The sequence below is a fragment of the Chiloscyllium plagiosum genome, unplaced genomic scaffold, assembly GCF_037043375.1.
Source record: "Chiloscyllium plagiosum isolate Xiang-an unplaced genomic scaffold, Cpla_swu_hap1 HiC_scaffold_12, whole genome shotgun sequence".
NCBI classification, from domain to species: Eukaryota; Metazoa; Chordata; class Chondrichthyes; order Orectolobiformes; family Hemiscylliidae; genus Chiloscyllium; species Chiloscyllium plagiosum.
Genome location: NW_028270150.1, coordinates 59,174,664 through 59,195,740, shown reverse-complemented (window position 1 = coordinate 59,195,740; position 21,077 = coordinate 59,174,664). Strand labels below are relative to the sequence as shown.

At 40.5% G+C, this 21,077-nt stretch overlaps 1 protein-coding gene across 6 annotated transcripts in view; it reads left to right on the top strand.

Annotated features, from left to right (window-relative positions):
* Positions 1 to 21,077, top strand: part of arl13b (ARF like GTPase 13B) — a 132,969-nt gene that overhangs the window by 98,747 nt on the left and 13,145 nt on the right. For 4 of the 6 annotated variants that reach the window (XM_043700788.2, XM_043700787.2, XM_087992860.1 and 1 more), the window contains exons 5-10: positions 3,768 to 3,873; positions 6,276 to 6,478; positions 10,137 to 10,242; positions 12,773 to 12,983; positions 13,133 to 13,240; positions 15,999 to 16,067. In XM_043700788.2, the coding sequence (XP_043556723.2) occupies positions 3,768 to 3,873; positions 6,276 to 6,478; positions 10,137 to 10,242; positions 12,773 to 12,983; positions 13,133 to 13,240; positions 15,999 to 16,067 (803 nt within the window). The remainder of the gene's footprint in view (positions 1 to 3,767; positions 3,874 to 6,275; positions 6,479 to 10,136; positions 10,243 to 12,772; positions 12,984 to 13,132; positions 13,241 to 15,998; positions 16,068 to 21,077) is intronic. The other 2 variants (XM_087992861.1, XM_043700789.2) reach the window with 1 other exon arrangement.

The window sequence follows — 21,077 nt, the reverse complement described above, 5'->3', positions numbered from 1 at the left end:
CTTTTCTAACTCAGTATGTAGATTGTACGACCAGAGGGGAGGCCATATTGGATTTGGTATTTGTTAATGATTCGGGACAAGTGATGGGCTTGTTAGTGGGTGAGCATTTTGGTGATGGTGACCACAATTCTGTGACTTTCACCTTGGTTATGGAGAGAGATAGGTGCGTGCAACAGGGTAGTTTTACAATTGGGGGAAGGGTAAATACGATGTTGCAAGACAGGATCTGAGGAGCATAAATTGGGAGCATAGGCTGTCAGGGAAGGATGTCGTTGAAATGTGGAACTTTTTCAAGGAACAGATACGACGTGTCCTTGATATGTATGTACCTGTCAGGCAGGAAAGAGATGGTCGTGTGAGGGAACCTTGGTTGACGAGGGAGGTTGAATGTCTTGCAAGGAGGAAGCAGGAAGCTTACATAAGGTTGAGGAAACAAGGTTCAGACAGAACGTTGGAGGGATACAGGATAGCCAGGAGGGAGCTGAAGAAAGGGATTAGGAGAGCTAAGAGAGGGCATGAAAAATCTTTGGCAGGTAGGATCAAGAATAACCCCAAGGCCTTTTATGCTTATGTGAGAAACATGAGAATGACGAGAACGAGGGTAGGTCCGATCAAGGACAGTAGTGGGAGACTGTGTATTGAGTCGGAAGAGATAGGAGAGGTCTTGAATGAGTACTTTTCTTCAGTATTTACAAATGAGAGGGACCGTATTGTTGAAGAGGAGAGTATGAAATGGATTTGTAAGCTAGAGGAGATACTTGTTTAGAAGGAAGATGTGTTGGGCATTTTGAAAAACTTAAGGATAGACAAGTTCCCCCGGGCCTGACGGGATATATCCTAGGATTATGTGGGAAACGAGAGGAAATTGCAGAACCGTTGGCAATGATCTTTTCGTCTTCACTGTCAATGGGGGTGGTCCCAGGGGACTGGAGAGTGGCGAATGTTGTGCCCCTATTCAAAAAAGGGAATAGGGATAACCCCGGGAATTACAGGCCAGTTAGTCTTACTTTGGTGGTAGGCAAAGTAATGGAAAGGGTACTGAGGGATAGTATTTATGAGTATCTGGAAAGACACTGCTTGATTAGGGACAGCCAGCACGGATTTGTGAAGGGTAGGTCTTGCCTTACAAGTCTTATTGAATTCTTTGAGGAGGTGACCAAGCATGTGGATAAGGGTAGAGGAGTGGATGTAGTGTACATGGATTTTAGTAAGGCATTTGATAAGGTTCCCCATGGTAGGCTTATGCGGAAAGTCAGGAGGCATGGGATAGTGGGAAGTTTGGCCAGTTGGATAGAGAACTGGCTAACCGGTCGAAGTCAGAGAGTGGTGGTAGATGGTAAATATTCAGCCTGGAGCCCAGTTACAAGTGGAGTTCTGCAGGGATCAGTTCTGGGTCCTCTGCTGTTTGTAATTTTTATTAATGACTTGGAAGAGGGAGTCGAAAGGTGGGTCAGTAAATTTGCAGACGATACGAAGATCGTTGGAGTTGTGGATAGTAAGGAGGGCTGTTGTCGGCTGCAAAAGGACTTAGATATGATGCAGAGCTGGGCTGAGGAGTGGCAGATGGAGTTCAACCCTGCCAAGTGTGAGGTTGTCCATTTTGGAAGGACAAATAAGAATGCAGAATACAGGGTTAACGGTAGGGTTCTTAGTAAGGTGGAGGAGCAGAGGGATCTTGGGGTCTATGTTCATAGATCTTTGAAAGTTGCCACTCAGGTGGATAGAGCTTGTAAGAAGGCCTATGGTGTATTAGCGTTCATTAGTAGAGGGATTGAATTCAAGAGACGTGAAGTGATGTTGCAGCTGTACAGGACCTTGGTTAGGCCACATTTGGAGTCCTGTGTGCAGTTCTGGTCGCCTCATTTTAGGAAAGATGTGGAAGCTTTGGAGAGGGTGCAGATGGGATTTACCAGGATGTTGCCTGGAATGGAGAATAGGTCGTACGAGGATAGGTTGAGAGTGCTAGGCCTTTTCTCATTGGAACGGCGGAGGATGAGGGGTGACTTGATAGAAGTTTATAAATGATTAGGGGAATAGATAGAGTAGACAGTCAGAGACTTTTTCCCCGGGTACAACAGAGTGTTACAAGGGGACATAAATTTAAGGTGAAGGGTGGAAGGTATAGAGGGGATGTCAGGGGTAGGTTCTTTACCCAGAGAGTGGTGGGGGCATGGAATGCATTGCCTGTGGGAGTGGCAGAGTCAGAATCTTTGGTGACCTTTAAGTGGCAATTGGATAGGTACATGGATAGGTGCTTAAGCTAGGACAAATGTTCGGCACAAAATCATGGGCTGAAGGGCCTGTTCTGTGCTGTATTGTTCTATGTTCTGTGTTCTAATCCAATCTTCTTGACAAACAGTATATGATCCATTAACCTTGTGTAACTTCATTGCACTGCCTCTTGTTTCTTGGAAATTAGAACTGCAGAATATTTGACAAATAGCTGACAAGATCATTATATGCTCTTAACAATCCATTCTATCTCTGTATGACCATGCCAAACTTCATTTTCAAGCTTTTTCATTGCTTCTTCTGATGTGCAATTCTAGTGTTTCTAATCAGTCGCAACAAAATTATATTTATATATAGTGGCATCTTTTAATATAACAGTTATCCTAAGCACACTCCCACCATTCAAGAGAAAATAAAGTACCTCAGGAAGGACTAAAAGTAAAAAAAAAAAGATTCTTAATAGTTTATGAAGGTCAAGAGGATCTTTGAGAAAGAATTCCAGAGTCTGATTCAGACAATTAAAGGTGAGGAGGAAGAAGTGTATAAATGGCCAGTGTCAAAGTGTTAAAGGAGATGTGAAGAAGAGGCGATTACAAAGAACAGTTCGAATCACTTTGGTTAACTATTCTAAAATAGGTGATGCAATGAATTAGTTACACTTTCACCTTTTGATATTTGTCCAAAGTAATTGATGATATGGCAGTGTTCTGCTTGTTTATAAGATTCACAATTCAAGTGATCTGATAATGTCTTCATTGATTTCAGCTCACAGCTTAAAATTGCCTATTCTTATCTGTTTAGCACATTAAACATACAGGGTCAATTGAATTGGAAATTGAAATGGTTCCTTAATGTAACTGAGAATACTTTATAACAGTGACTTTCAGATTTCATTGAAAGATTAACTTCTTTACATTGTGCTGGAGAATTGCTAATGGTGAGCTTATGAATCAGAACAGAGTTAATTAAATAAATAATTGGTTCTTCACCTGTAGACAAAATAAATAAATTTGGTCCCATTACGTACTGCAATTTTACATCCATATACCCATTTATTTCTGGTTCCTGGAGGTTTGTTATCTACATAGCTATATACTACTGTTGCATATTTTTCACAATTTAGATCACTTTTCTCCACTATGAATTCCACTGCAGAAATTCACATTGGAAAAGCTCTATGTAAACAGGTTCCTGTCACACTGGTGTGGTAGCCTGGCATCAACAAGTAGAATTATGTTACTTTATCCTAATAAACTCACTTGATGCGTCAAAACAAGTTTCTCATCCCCCATTTTTTCCACTAACTGGAATGTCTGATTTAAAAATAAAGCAAATAGATAAAAATTAACAACATATCGCAATAATTGTATTCATCCATTGAATTGTCCTTCAATGCTTTCATTAAAATTTTACTTTGAAATCTTTCAAAATTGATGAGCTGGAAACTCTCAGCCTACTAGTACCAAATATGCAATTCACACAGTTACTTTGTAACATATCAATTAAACTGAAATATAATCAATTGTTCATTTCAGATTGGCAAATAAACAAGATTGTGATGGAGCATTAGCGGAGGCTGATATTATAGAGTACCTTTCATTGGAAAAGCTGGTCAATGAAAATAAATGTTTATGTCAAATTGTAAGTACTTGAATTTCACCTTCATATAATCATTGTCTTTGCTGTGATTAAAAAAAGGCTCAGTTTGTTTCATTTCTTTCCCATTCATAATTTCTGAATGAATCTTTTCTGTACCCTGTCTATGGTTTTATCTTTATCTAAAATAATGTGTCCCATACTTGATAGAATATCTTTACTATGGTTTAATAAATGGTTTATATAGGCTTAACATTGCCTGTTTGTATTTTACGCCTTTATAAACTTGAGTCCCAGCTGTAGAAAATTGACCTCCCATTAAAACCCTTTAAGTATCACTGCTGCTTTACTTAGTCTTATTGGTTAGTGTCAATGTTCACTCCACATTCTTAGTACCAAAATACATTGTGCCAATACTTTTTTTTACTTTAAACTTCATGACTTGTTTTGAATAAAAGCATTTATTTTAATGTACCATGACCGCATTGTAAATTGCAAGCATTTCAATTTCCAGGCATGAATCTGCAGACAATTTTCAGAAGTAACCAATTTCTAAAACAAACTGTCATGCGGTTTTAAATTTGTTGATTTGTTAGTTTCTAAATTAAGCAATCTTGTAAAATAAGCATGTAATTGTTCTTATCATTAATTCCCTTTCTAATGTAATGACACTGTTCACCAATGTAGCATTACCATGGCACATCTGTTTCACAATGAGCAATTTTTAAAATGCTTATTGAATTAGTTCTTTTGAAACAACATTTTAGTTATGTTGTGCTTGTTTGCATATTTTATTGTAATAATATTAAAGTTAATTGAGCTTTTAACCAGATCATTTAATTTTGAACCCATTCGAAGTTAATCCCAACTCTTAATGTAATTTTGCTTTGATTTAACCATTAAATAGAGTCATAGAGATGTACAGCATAGAAACAGACCCTTCGGTCCAACTCGTCCACGCCGACCAGATATCCCAACCCAATCTAGTCCCACCTGCCAGCACCCGGCCCATATCCCTCCAAACCCTTCCAATTCATATACCCATCCAGATGCCTTTTAAATGTTGCAATTGTACTAGTCTCCACCACTTCGTCTGGCAACTCCTTCCATACGTGTATCACCCTCTGAGTGAAAAAGTTCCCCCTTCGGTCTCTTTGATATCTTTCCCCTCTCACCCTAAACCTATGCTCTCTAGTTCTGGACTCCCCCACCCCAGGGAAAGAACTTTGTCTATTTATCCTATCCATACCTCTCATGATTTTATAAACTTCTATAAGGCCACCCCTCAGCCTCTGACGCTCCAGGGAAAACAGCCCCAGCCTGTTCAGCCTCTCCCTATAGCTCAAATCCTCCAACCCTGGCAACATCCTTGTAAATCTTTTCTGAACCCTTTCGAGCTTCACAACATCTTTCTGATAGGAAGGAGACCAAAATTGCACACAATATTCCAACAGTGGCCTAACCAATGTCCTGTACAGCCGCAACATGACCCCCCAACTCCTGTAAGTACATCCTACCAAAACAATATTATGCTTTACAATCATGAGATTTCCTGTACCTGTATCATCCTTTTTTCAAATCCTGCCTGGATTTCCTGAGCCCATAATTCTCTGTGCTCCAGTCTGTCAAGATCTTATATTCCTGCCCCAAATCCTAAGGTCAATTTTCTGTCGATTACTGTCCCCATCTCCAATTCCTTGATATTCAGCAACAACCTAATTCCACTGCTGTAAAGCTAAGACCCATCCATCAAGCAGGCACCACTGCAGTCATCTTTCATTCCCCATTACCCCTTCTCAATTGTTACTAATTACAGGAATGTTTAACCAAGTTCTAAGTCATTCTAGAATTCTGCTCAATGTTCCAGATTTTGGCATCTTTTCTATTTCTACCTTTTTCCTGGGATTCTCTATTCCTTCCATGGCTGAACTCTGACACTGCCCCAAAAGATTCAAATTCCAGTGATACCAATGCTCAAGATCGCACTCCATATCTGGAGGAGTTACAGCAGTCAAAGTTAACAGATCTCCCACAATTACTACCAACCTCTAAAAGTAGAGTTATTTCCTGACTCAACCCATTGCTACTGTTAAACTCCTGCTTCTCAAGACTTTTATTAATGTTAACTAAAAATGAAATCATAGAATCAGAGAAACTTGAAGCATGGAAGATGAACATCCAGCTCATTGTGCCTGTGCTTTTTTTTTTAAGAAAAGTGAAATAACCTATAATAACGGCTACTCATATCTAATATTTATGGTGATATTAACAGAGGCATGCAATTTCACCCACAAAATATCATGGGGACACAGTTTCTACAATTCCATTATAGCATGTACTAATTTCAACCAAATAAACATAAACCAAGGATTGACCCATCACGTGTCTTTTCTTTAAAGTTTGATAAACATTTCCTGTTAAACATAATGTTCAATTTATACCAATAGGAGCCATGTTCTGCAACTTTGGGGTATGGAAAAAAATTGGACAAAGCCATTAGGAACGGCCTTGGTTGGCTTTTGAACACCATAGCAAAAGATTATGATAATCTACAAGAAAGGGTGCAAAAAGACACAATGGAACAGAAGGCACAAGAAGAGAAAGACAAACAAGATCGGGCAGAAAGAGTCCGTAGAATACGAGAGGAAAGGTAAAAGCACATTTAACAGTTAATTGTTCAATTCATTTAAAAATATTTGATTTTCAATATTATGACAGACCCTGATTTTTTTCAGGCAGTGCCTGCTAGTGTAACTGCAGAGTCACACTTGCAGGCCATACAGCTGTAATGTCTGTGATATCACAGATAGTAGCACTGCAGCTAACTACCTGTGTCAAGAATTAAAGACAATTAAAAGGATTTATTTTCAAAGTCGTTCCATCAATTTATTAAATTCTGAGATTACTATAATTACACAGTCCCACATCCAAAGTTTATGTATCCTCCTCCAAACTCTGAATGCCTCACTCTCTCTCAGTAGGCTGTGCCATTGCTGTTTATCATTCACTAAATGGGATGATGATGAGAGTAGCAGATAAAGTTAGAACATAGAACTCTACAGCACAGGAACTGGCCCATCGGCCCACAATGTTGTGCCAAATACGACACCAAATTAAACTAATCTCTTCTGCCTGCCCCTAGTCTGAATCCCTCCGTTCCTTGCATATTCATGTGTTTATCTAAAAGTCCCTGTAACACCCCTATTGTATCTGCCTCCACCACCACCTCTGGCAGTGCATTCCAAACTCCTACCATTCTGTTTAAAAAAAAAACTTGCCCCTCACATCTCCTTTGAACTTGCCCTCTCACCTTAAATGCTTGCCCCCTAGTATTAGACATTTCAATCCTGGGAAAAGATTCTGACTGTCAACCCCAACTATGCATCTCATAATTTTATAGACTTCAAACAAGTCTTCCCTCAGCCTCCGTCGCTCCAGAGAAAACAACCTGAGTTTTTCTAACCTTTCCTGAGAGCTCATACCCTCTAATCCAGGCAGCATTCTAGTAAATGTCTTCTGCACCCTCTCCAAACCCTCCACATCTTTCCTGTAATGTGGCAACCAGAATTGAATGCAATACTCCAAGTGTGACCTAACCAAAGTCTTATAAAGCTGCAACATGACATCCTGACTCTTGTACTCAGTTCCCCAACCAATAAAGGCAAGCCTGTCATCCGCCTTCTTTACCACCCTATCAACTTACATGGCCACTTTCAGCAAGCTATGGACTTGAACTCCAGGATCCTTCTGTACATCAATTCTGTTCAGTTCCTGCCATTAACTGTATACTTTTCCTTAACATTTGACCTCCCAAAGTGCAGCACCTCACAACTGGATTAAACTCCATCTTCCATGTCTCTGCCCATATCTGCAACTGATGTATATCCCGCTGTATCCTCTGACAACCTTCTACACTATCCACAACTCCACTAATCTTTGTATCATCTGCAAACTTACTAACCCACTCATCTATATTTTCATCTAAGTTATTAAAAATGTATCACATATAGCAGAAGGCCCAATATGGATCCCTGTGGAACACCACTAATCACAGACCTCCAACCAGAAAATTACCCTTCTACCACTACTCACTGCCTTTATGGGCAAGCCAAGTCACTATGGATCCCATACATCTTAATTTTCTTCATGAGCCTACTATGAGGGACCCTATCAAAAGCCTTACTAAAATCCATGTAGACAACATCCACTGCTGCACCTGCATCGATCATGTTTGTCACCTCCTCAAAAAATTCAATCAAGTTAGTAAGACATGTCCTGCCCTGCATAAAGCCATGCTGATTGTCCCTAATTAGGCCATCCTTTTCCAAAGTTATAATGGGATTGCTGAGTGGGGTGGCAATCAGATCCATGAGCACGGCAACATATAGCCAGCTGAACGGACTTCCAAGTGCCGATTGGAAGGGCAACAGGAGCAGCAAGTGGAGCAGAGTTTGGAGCTGGGCAGCAATTAGACTGCCAAATGAATGTGTGGCATGACCTTTGCAGAGGTGTTGACCATCGATGGGACCACGCATGCTCGTGAAGTAGGAACTGCCTTCTGATTCCATGAATAATCAATGATGTCAACAGCACTGGCTTCTTCCCCCAGTGCGGTGGCAGGAAACCTTTTTCAATCCTTCAGAAAGATTTTAATTAATTCATATTGTAGACAGTTCTCCAGTTTTTTTTTTCTATAATGACATGGTATACTTTAATAATAGCAAGAGATTTAAATAAAATAATGAACTTGGGATGCTGGAAATCTGAAACACAAACAGAAATTGCTGGAGAAACACAGCAGATAACATCTGTGGCGAGAAAGAGTTAACATTTGGAGCCTCATTACCTGGTTCTACAGAAGGATCATGGTCATACCAACTCTGCTTTCTCTCCTGCTGAGTTACTTCCGTAATTTCAATTAAAGCAGTGACCTTGTCTCAAAAAGCATCATGTTAAAAATAAGGATAACATAATTTTTGAATGATTAGAATAACTGTAAAAGTGGTTCAGACGATTTAAGTGATAGGAGCTATAATGTTCTTCCTTGTTTGTATAGCAGGTTATATGTTATTTTAAATGCATTTCAACTCAGTGGTAACAATTTTTTCTGAGGCGATTGTGAATTCAAGTACCACTCCTGTGATATGAACACATTATCTTGGCTCACATGCAAGTGCTGTATTGATGTATTTAGATATCTTTACATGCACCTTCAATTTACTTTATTAGTCTTGGCATTGAGCTACTTATCAAGAGCTCATCTGCATACATTAAGTCTCATTTGCTCTCCAGATTAATGTTTTTGCATATTCAGTGGAAAAGGAAGGATATGTGAGTCCCTTTTCAAATTTGTACTGGACATAATTCCATATCATAATACTTCCATGTTCAGAAAGCTGACTGTAGTAAAAGGCGAGGTAACTGTGTTTGTAAAGCAGAAGTCTACAAATCCAAAGAATGTGTGTTCATATTCCACCATGAAGTCCTGATGAAGGGCTTTTGCCCGAAATGTTGATTTTTCTGCTCCTCAGATGCTGGCTGACCTGCTGTGCTTTTCCAGCAACGTACTTTTGACTCTAACCTCCAGTATCTGCAGTACCCACTTTCGCCTCATGTTCCACCATGACAGGTTGAGAATTCAATAGCTTATATCATTTATTCAAAAAAGTGATAATGAAGTTCTTTTTTTATTATTGAGGGTGTTGCTGACAGTGCTTAATGCCCATCTGGCAGTTAAGATCCATTGTTGTGGATCTAGAGTCACATGTAGGCCAGACCAGGGGTAAGGATAGTAGTTTCCTTCCGTAAAGGACAGATGACTATTTCGTGACAATCTACAGTGGATTTATGGACATCATTGAACTCTTGGTTCCAGACTTTTATTGAGTTCAGATTCCACCATCTCCTGTGGCAGGACTTGAACCCGGATCCCTGGAACATTACTTGACGCTGAACCAACAATCCAGTGATAATACCACTAGACCATTGCCTCCCGTTAGAATGTCATAAGTACTCAATTGGTTCATTGTTGTTCTTTTGACAAGGAAATCTACAGTCCTTGAGTTTGTATGTCAGTCCAACCCCACACCTATCATCATTAACTTCTGATCATCCTTTGAAGTGCAAGCCACTCCTATTTAAAACTATCCAAGGCAACTAAAAATGGACACTAAATATCAGCATTGTTAATGATGTGCACACTAAAGAATTAATTTTGAGAAGTTCTTTTGATAGGTGAGATTGAACAAAGACTAAAGACAATTCACAGGGAAATACTAAATGTTCAAAAAACATTTATGTCTTTGTAGAGAACAAAAAGAAAAGGAAGAGGGGAGCCCTCTAAACCAGGATGAGGATGATGAACCTGACCCAAAAGTAAACCCTTTTCAACCTATATCTAAGATCATTTCTGTGGTAGGTATTAAAACACATTGCCAGAAAGACATCTGTTTTTGTTTAAATGTTGAATTTTAAGATTGAATCCTTAACCAGGATTCAAATTTAATCACATTACATTTTAATCATTTTAAACAATGTTTCTATCTTTGTGTTTATACATTGCTATTGAAGTGAGTTGAGAGTAATTGCAGTTGACACTAAGACAATTTTTGACTAAATGTGGTAGCAAGGAACCCTAGCAAAACTGAAGTTGGTGGGAAGAAAGTTTTCACTGATGGAAATCATACCCAACACAAAAGAGGGTAGTTGTGGTTATTGGAGATCAATAATTGTTCTCTGCTGTTTCATCAATTACTTTCCCTCCAACATTACCTCAGGAATGTTCACTGATTATTGCATGGAGTTCAGTAAAAGTTACAATGCCATAGGTGTTCAGTGCCTCCAAGCAGCAAAATCTAGACAATAATAGGATGGTATGGACTGGTATGTAGTAAGTAACATTCATATCACACAAATACCAGACAATGATCCTCATCAACAAAAAAGAAACAAACCATCACTTTAACCCTTGATAGTCAATGTTGTTATTATCACTGAATCCCTTACCCTCAACATCTTGATCAGAAACTTAAATGGAGCAGCCAAATAATTACTGACATTACAAAAGCAAATCAGAAGCTGGGATTTCTGTGGTGAGAATATCACTCTCTCACTCCTCAAAACAAGTCCACGTGACCAAACACGACCCATGAGGCACAAGTTAGGAGTGTGATGGAATATTCATCACTTATCCAGATAACCACAGATTTAACAACACTCGTGAGTCTTAGAGACATTTAACACAAAGCAATCTACTTGGATGATACTCCAACACAAGTATTAACGCCTTCCACCAGCACAGCACATTGGCAACATTGTATGCCATCTAAAGATGCACTGCAGTAACTTACTATAGCTCATTCAACAGCACCTTGCAAAGCTGCAATCTCTACCACCTAAAAGGCCAAAAGTTGCAGATATGAGAACACCGTCACCTGGAAATTTCTCTCCAAGCCACACACCATCCTTATTTGGAAGATGTGTCAGGGTTACTTTGCTGCTGTTTCAAGAATCCACTCCCTCCTTAATAGCACTGTATGTGCAGAGCTGGCAATTCAACACTATCTTCATAAAGGCATTTGGGTTGGTAATAAATACTGACCTCACTATGGACCCCTATATCCTGTGAGTGAATAAAAATACATGTGCATAAAGTGTATAGATTTCCAGAAATCCAACAGTAGTCCTTAATTTGCAGCTTTTCGTGTAGGCCGTATATCAAAATCCAATCACCTTTGTTCTTAGTGAAGGCTATATTAATGCCCAGTTCTTGACTCAAACAATGCTGGATGGGTTTAGGTAGCTAGCTGAAAGTTTATTTTTGAAGGGAAAGTCTAGTTTAAAAATATACATGTTAAAGAGTTATATGTACTTGTCTTAGCTCGGCATGACTTAGTATTAAAACAAAATGCTAAAAAATATACACATATAAAATTGAAATGGAGTATAAAATTATCGACAAAAATAAATTACTAGATTTTACTAGAATAGTTGCTGATTGGTTATGATATTACTAATATAAATTAGCAGGATTATTATTGATTGAAAAGTCAAAACATCTGTTGTTTCTTTCTACATGAATATAATGCACTGAGACTATTTCATTTTCATAGACTGGCACTTGAGACTAAGAAATTTTGTAACAGAATATTATACATAAAACAAATCAGTTGAGTTATGGCGAGTAAACAAGCTCTTAAATTAATCGAGATAGCATCCATCTTTTCATAAATTTCAGCATTATAATGTATAGTTTTCCATTTGACATTGATTCTCCTTTTCAGTCCGAGTGCCTAGAATGAACAGCCCATGAATATCTAGTTTGTTCATATGCATTACAGAATTCCCTGAAGAGTTAGGAGCTTTGGGAGAGATGTACGTAAAATATTTATGAACTGTCTGACATTTATATATTGAAATATGTTTCAGAATTATTTGACTTAAAGCAGTATTAAACATAGGGCTTTCTGTCTTTAGAAGTGTACTGCAGTTTGTAGGTATGTGTAGTTAACTAGAATTCTGAGCTTAGTGTAATAGAGTATTTTAAAAGAAGAAAATAACCAGGTGGCATGTTTAATGAAAAATCTAAATTGAAAATAAAGAACAGTTCTACTCAACAGATTAGGTCAACAAAGTTGGTAGGAATGTGTAACTCAGTTTAATGTAGCACCTTCCTGGTAATTCTGTTCAACTGGTTAGGCAACATTTTGTGGCACAATACAATAAGGTCACTGTAGTGTCACAAGAAGAGACACAAAAAAGTTGCTAAATGGCATGTTTAAGGTCAGTACTTAATTAGAGGGTGATTAGGTAAAACGAGAGGGATGGCAGAGGCTGGAGTATTTCAGGGACAAATTTATAAACTCCTCAACTGGCACATGGTGTGATGTCAAAGGAGACAGCTGGAAGCTTGAAACATTTGGAAAATAATATTTTTCTTTATTAGAATGAAGAGAAAATCAGAAAACTGAAAGAGAAAAACAAATCAAAACCTAGTGGAGAGATTCTAATAAGTTCTTCAGAAAAGTCAAAATCATCTAAGATGCAAATGGAATCTGGCAACGGCAATCAGATGTTTGAGAGAGTGAAACCAGTTGCCCGTGTGTTAACTGAGCAACAAGAGGAAATTGAGTGCAACCAGAAAATGATAGACTCTGGTAATTATACAAATGAAATTTCTTAAAGAATATGAAGCAAGCAATACCATATAAGAATTCTGTTAAATTAACTATGCATCCTGTTTTTTACACTCAACGAGATGATGTTTGTACATTATTGTATATTGAAAGCTATATATTTTAAACAGAGTCTGCGAAGAGAAAAATTAAAAAGATTCCTATAAAGAGAAAGAATAAGGTAGAACCATTCAGTACAGATGATGACTCTGAAAATTCAAGCCCACCACCACCACCTGGTGAGTAGGATTTCTTTTGGCATACACGAAGAAGGAGAACCTGTTATATTCAGAAACAAAGGATGTCAGGGATCTGTAGGTTAGGTGCATTAGTTCGGGGTGAATGTAGAGTAATAGGATAGGGAATAAATATAGGTGGGCTACTCTTTGGAGGGTCAATGTGGACTTGTTGAGCCAAATGGCCTGACTCCAGACTGTAGCAATTCTATGAAAAGTAGAATAATTATTCTTGAAATGAAGGAGTCATAAATAATGAAAAATTGAGATTTAGAAAAAAAAATTTAAAAGAAGAGAGTAACAAATTTGGTCACAGGTTATAATAATTTTGCCCGTCCTCTTAGAATAGAGTTTACAAATACAGTTTTACTGTTTGTTTCAACCAGGAAGCAATAATCTAGGTTAGCGCTGTATACAATAGAAAATGCATTATGTTGGACAGTAAAAGCAGGAAAATCCCAGGTTTGTTGAGAACAGTAAGGTTGCAGGGCAGTTGCTAACATTGCCATTATATATCCCTGGCTAGGGAGGGGAAAAAAATCAATCAAGATATTTACTTCTAATGTCTGTTTAATGATCTGTTCTCAAAAGTGCATATGCAAATATATGTTGGCAACTGATTTTATTTGTCCAAATTCAATAAAAAAATCAGAAATAAGAAGTCGATCTAATGGCAACCTTCCAAACTCACGGCCACTTCTCCCTAGAAGGACAAGGGCAGCAGATATTCGGGAACATCACCACCTTCAGTTCCCCCATCAAACTAGTCACCATTGTGACTTGGAAATATATTGGTGTTCGTTCACTGTCTCTTGGTCAAAATCCTGCATTTCTCTCCTGAATGGCATTATGGGTCAACCCACAGCAGATGGATGACAGCGGTTCAAGAAGCTTTCGTCAGGGCTCCGGCCTGAAACGTCAATTCTCCTGCTCCTCAGATCCTGCCTGACCTGCTGTGTTTTTCCAGCAACACAATCTCCACTCTGTCTTCCATGACCTCCATCATAACACATAAAGTATATACTTTACGTAAAAACTTTAATTGGTCTGTAAAAATTCTAGTTAGAAACTTTGGGAAAAATTGTATCATTGTTGTAAAATAGCGGCAGAGTATGAAATATAATTTCCATACAAATTAGGAATTCACTTAACTTCCATTCTAGGCACCTATTACTGTTAGTACTTGATGCATCTTAGTAAGAACACGGAACAGAAATTAGTTTTCCTTGTATGCTGAACCCTGTGGGTAAATTAATTACATCTAATCTATTTCTGTTGCAATAAAAACATGTAAGTCTTGGTCAACAAAGCAAGAAGCTTGTCAGTTGTAAAATTCACCCTTAAAATACAAGCTGTGTATCTGATTTTGTCGCACATGTTATGTCATAAATAAGAAACTATATTTTAGTGCCACCTGCATAGGCTTTACAACTGAAGTTAATCTTCAGAGTTAATCTTTAAATTTATACAATGTAGATGATCAGATACTGAGTTAGGGGGAGAAAGGGTTAGATTCTAGTTAAGAATCTAACCTTGCACTCCTCCAATCCATTCCCTGTCACCCCATCTCATATATAAGTATCTAAATGGCAGTATCAGTCAAGTGAACACTGTCTGTTTGTCAAAAAAGCTTTTCTTTAATGTTACTGTGCATTTGTCTCTATCTGTCTATTAAAATATTTAGTTGGTTGCATCAATTCTCTTTCATGGAAACTGTTTAATGCCAGGATCGTCATAGTAGTGATTATACCAATGTTCATGATAGCTGTGTTGAACAAACATTGTGCAAAGATTTCCAATTGGAGTGCAGATCCCTCTGAGCCAAAGAAAATAAATTAGAGAAACTAAAGCACATTCAAATAGATATCTCTGTCAAGATATAGATATCATGTCTGAGGTTTCTAAAACTATTTTACAGCATTGCTATTAAACTCTATTTCATCCGAACTGAACGTTGCATTTCAACTAGTGCTCTAGTGTCCTGGAGTGCAAGATACACTTCAGTGAAAGTTTCAAGTCAGCTGTGCAAATGTTCTTTATCACTTCTTGTTAATTGATAAAATATCCAGGAACTTCCAAGTTCAAGTAACTCCCTTAATTAAAAATACTATGTGGATGGTCATTGTTGTCTTTTGCCTCCTGAATGTCCTAGATATATCTATCAGATAGCAAAATTAGATTTTGGTGCTGGATTAAAATAGGCAGACTAATTCCCTATGTGCAGATCTAGTTTCCATGCTGTACATCTCTATGACTCTATGACTCTATTGGATGTCTGGTAACTTTTGGACTATGTTTTGGATTGGACTAGGTTTTGGATGCCCTTACCAACCTCACATAAACCTATTCTGTTCCATTCTAATCATCATAATTAATTATTAACAATTATAAAGTTTCATGTAGCTAGCCCATCTGCCATTCTAACATCTGTATAGTAGGAATAACCAATATTAAATTCTCAGTTTCCAGCACAACAAAGGAATTAAAGAATACTTTTACTGGTGCCAAATGTTACATTTGAGGGAAAGAAAAATGTTGATGTCATCTAATTAATGTTTTCTTCTATTCTCCTTATATCATATTTTCTGGAGCATTATGTTGACTGCAATTGTTTTTAGATCATTTCAACTCATCTGGATATTTTACCTTTTTAAAAGCTTTTTTTCTCCCACTTTGTTGGTCTTTAACATCAACATTGTAGCAAGACTCTTTTTATACCAGACTTCAGTGTTTAATAGTGATTTTGTCTATTTTCCTTTAGTCGGCTGGGGTACTCCCAAAGTTAACAGACTTCCAAAACTTGAACCTCTCGGTGAAACCCAACATAATGGTAATTTTTTTTTCAACATTTAGTGTTGCTCAGCATGCTTATTTTGAACCCCATTTGTTCAACATCAGTCTCCAACAATGAACATATATAATATAAAGACCTGAAATGATCATTGCAATTTGTTTTTCTTTTCTGATTGTTTTAGAGATTTTGATATTTTATATAAGCATATACCTGTCCTTTATAGATTGAATGACAAATTCTAAGTGTATGTATTTGGACCTGCCGTTGCTCTCTACTTCTTAGTGGGTATGATATGTATTGCAGTCTATATAACTAACAAAGTATGGTGTATTAATGTTAACAGCAGTTACAAAGGGACAAAACAAAGTTTGATCATAACAATCTTACATATGTTGATATTATTATAGTAGAATGAGAATGATGATATTATTGATAAATCCCTCAACACTAGAGCAGTTTGAGCATCTCGAGTCTAGACCTTGAAATTGTTTAGTCTGTGCCGAAGCCCCCAGCTCTGTTTTCAAATTACATTTTATGAACAAGGAACAAGAATAGGCACTCTACCCTTCGCGATTGTTCTGCCATTCAATGAGGTTGTGGCTAATCTGCTTTTAACCTCAATTCTACATTGAGGTTATCTGAATAGCTCAGATAAGTTTTCATTTCCTGTAGTAATCAAGAACCTTATCTACCTGCCTTAAAAATATTTTAAAATTCTGCATCCATTGCACTTTTGAAGATGGCAGTCAACCCTCAGAGAAAAAATGTACCTTCATCTGTGTCTTAAATGGACAACTACGATCCAACTATGGGTTAGTCCCAGCTATGAGTTGCCCAACTACGGGGCGGCATGATCGCTGTGCAGCTAGACTGTTGCTTCACAGTGCCAGGGACTCTGATTTGATTCCAACCTTGGTTGACTGTCACATTCTCCGTGTGTCTGTAGAGTTTCCTCTGGTTGCTCTGGTTTCTTCCCAGAGTCCAAGATCTGCAAGTAAGGTGGATTCGCTGTGATAAATTGCCCCATAGTTGGCTAGGGTTGTGTAGGCTAGGTGTGTTAGTTCTGGTGAATGCAAAGTTATGGGGATAGGATGGCGGAGTGGAGGGATGCACTTCAGAGGTCAGTTGGCTCATTGAATCTGCACTGTAGAGATTCTGTGGCCTCTGGTTCTAGATTCTTGCACAAGTTTTCCTCTTGCATACTTATCTCGTGGAATCAGCAGCCTCCATTTGCAGCAGGAGCAGTGAGAGTGAGGACTTGGGAAGGTAAATTTATCTCTTAAATGCTTACCTCATGAATAGGCGGAGTGCAGGTTCAACAGGAATAGATGCAGACACTGGGATTGCTGGGTATGTGAAGTGACATATTCGGGCTGTGGCTAAATCCGAGATATTATACGTGTAGTGTCTCCCACCTGTCATCCTCCTCTAACAAAAAAAAATGACCATGTGCGGAGGGTTGGTAAGGTAAGGCTTTTCATTTATTCAATCTCTCTTGGCATTTTAGAACAGAGTGTATGGAGGCTAGGGCAGTTGCATGCTCCTCTTGCAGGATGTGGGAGGTAAGCGTCATCACTGGTGCCTCTGCTGACTTTGCCTGCGAGAAGTGCACACAGACTGGGTTAGGGAACTGGAGCTCGAGGTGGATGAACTTGAGATTATTCAGGACACTGAGGGGCGTGATAGAGAGGAGTTATAGGGAGGTAGTCACACTAGGTTACATTTTAAAGGTGGGTGACTGTCAGGAGAGGGAAAGAGTAATAGGCAGACAGTGCAGGGACCCCCTGTGGTCGTTCCCCTTAATAAAAAGTATACTGTTTTGGATACTATTGTTGGGGGGGGGGGGGGGCGGTGCTGGCAGTGGGGACCTACCAGGGGAAAGCCAAGTTTCTGGCATTGATCCTGGCTCTGTGGCTCAGAAGGGAAGGGGGGAGAACAGGAGAGTGATAGTGATGGGAGATTCAATGGTTAGAGGAACAGACAGGAGATTCTGTTGGCTAATGGTATGTTGCCTCCCAGGTGCCAGGGTCAGGGATATCTTGGATCAAGTCTACAGGATTCTTAAAGAGTAGGGAGAGCAGCCAGAAGTTGTGGTACACATTGGTACGTTGAAACTTTATTGCTGGAACAGCACAGCAGGTCAGGCAGCATCCAGGGAACAGGAGATTCGACGTTTTGGGCACAGGCCCTTCTTCAGGAATGAAGGGCCTGTGCCCGAAACGTCGAATCTCCTGTTCCCTGGATGCTGCCTGACCTGCTGTGCTGTTCCAGCAATAAAGTTTCAACTTTGATCTCCAGCATCTGCAGACCTCACTTTCTCCTACACATCGGTACCAATGACCTAGGTAGGGAAAGGGAGGAGGACCTGAAAAGAGAGTACAGGCAGTTAGATTGGAAACTAGAAGGCAGGACAAGCAAAGTAGTAATCTCTGGATTGTTACCGGTGCCATGTGCTGGTGAGGCTAGGAACAGAGAGCAAGTGCAGCTGAACACATGGCTGCAGAGCTGGTGTGGGAGGAGGGCTTCAGATCGGTGGATCATTGGGATACCTTCTGGGGAAGGTGGGACCTGTACAAGGAGGACAGGTTGCACCTGATCTGGAGGGGCACCAATATCCTGGGCAGGAGATTTGTTAGAGCTCTTCAGGAGGGTTTAAAGCTATATTGGCAGAGGAGTGGGAACCTGAGCTATGGATCTGAGGATGGAGCAGGTAGTAAACAGCCAGATATAGCACACACAGAGTCTGTGAGGAGGGATAGGCACCTGATAGGGTAAAGGTGCAGTCAGAGTGTTGGTTTGATGTGTCTATTTTAATTCAAGAAGTATCAGGAATAAGGCTGACTAGCTCAGAGCATGGATCAGCACTTGAAACTACAATATTGTGGCCATTATAGAAACTTGAATATCACAGGGGCAGGAATGGTTGTTGGATGTTCCATGGTTAGATGTTTCAAAAGGAATAGGAGGAGTTAAAAGTGGTGGAGGAGTGGCATTGCTAATCAAGGATAGTATTACAGTTGCAGAAAGGGAGATCGTCAAGGAGGGTTTGTCCACAGAGTCAGTATGGGTGGAAGTCCAAAACAGGAAAGTAGCAGTCACTTTATTGGGAGTTTTCTACAGGCCCCCCAGGAGCAACAGCGATACAGAGGAGCAGATTGCGAGGCAGATTTTGGAAAGGTGCAGAAGTAACAGGGTTGTTGTCATGGTTGACTTTAACTTTCCGAAGGTAAAAGCTCCTGCCCACCTTCCGAGGACCCCTTTACCCGCCTCCAACACACTCCATCCACCTGGATACCCTGTGCTGGCCTATTACCCGCCCTTGATCTCTTCATTTCCAATTGCCACCAAGACATTAACCGCCTCAACCTGTTTACCCCCCCTCCCGCACTCCAACCTCTCACCCTCACAACACGCAGCCCTCCACTCCCTCTGCTCCAATCCCGACGTCACCATCAAACCAGCAGATAAAGGAGGTGCAGTGGTAGTTTGGCGTACTGACCTCTACACCACTGAAGCCAGGTGCCAACTTGAAGACAGCTTCTCCTACTGCCCCCTCGACTATGACCCCAGCCCCTATCACCATCCCGTCATCTCCCAGACCGTACACAACCTCATTACCTCAGGAAATCTCCCACCCACAGCTTCCAACCTCATAGTCTGGGAACCCCGCACCACCCGATTCTACCTCCTTCCCAAGATCCACAAGCCTGACCACCCTGGCCGACCCATTGTCGGCAGCATGCTCCTGCCCACCGAACTCATCTCCACCTACCTTGACACTGTCCTATTCCCCCCTAGTCCAGGAACTCCCCACATATGTTCGAGACACCACCCACGCCCTCCACCTCCTCCAAGACTTCCGTTTCCCCGGCCCCCAACGCCTCATCTTCACCATGGATATCCAATCCCTCTACACCTCCATCCGCCATGACCAGGGCCCCAAGCTCTCCGTTTCTTCCTCTCCCGACGTCCCCCAGAGTACCCTTCCACTGACATTCTCATTCACTTGGCTGAACTGGTCCTCACCCTTAACAATTTCTCCTTCGAATCCTCCCACTTCCTCCAGACCAAAGGAGGAGCCATGGGCACCCGTATGGGCCCCAGCTATGCCTGTCTCTTTGTTGGCTATGTAGAATTGTCCATCTTCCGTAGTTACACCGGCACCACTCCCCAACTCTTCCTCCGCTACATTGATGACTGCATCGGCGCCACCTCGTGCTCCCGGGAAGAGGTTGAGCAATTCATCAACTTCACCAACACATTTCACCCTGACCTTAAATTCATCTGGATCATCTCTGACACCTCCCTCCCCTTCCTGCACCTCTCCATCTCCATTAATGACAACCGACTTGACACTAACATTTTTTACAAACCCACCGACACCCAGCTACCTGGATTACACCTATTCCCCTATACCTCCTGCAAAAATGCTATCCCATATTCCCAATTCCTCCGCCTCCGCTGTATCTACTCCCAGAAGGACCAGTTTCATCACAGAACACACCAGATGGCCGCCTTCTTTAGAGACCGCAATTTCCCTTCCCACGTGGTTAAAGATGCCCTCCAATGCATCTCATCCACATCCTGCCCCTCCGCCCTCAAACCCCACCCCTCCAACCGTAACAAGGACAGAACCTCCCGGTGCTCACCTTCCACCCTACCAACCTTCGCATCAAACACATCATCCGAAGACATTTCCGTCACCTCCAAACGGACCACACCACCAAGGATTTATTTTCCTCCCTACCCATTTCCGCTTTCCGCAAAGGCTGTTCCCTCCATGACTACCTGGTCAGGTCCACACCCCCCCCAACAACTCACCCTCCTTTCCTGGCATCCTCCCCTGCCACTGCAGGAATTGCAAAACCTGTGCCCACACCACCTCCCTCACCTCCATCCAAGGTCCCAAAGGAGCCTTCCACATCCATCAAAGTTTTACCTGCACATCCACCAATATCATTTATTGTATCCATTGCTCCCGATGCGGTCTCCTCTACATTGGGGAGACTGGACGCCTCCTCGCAGAGCTCTTTAGGGAACAGCTGC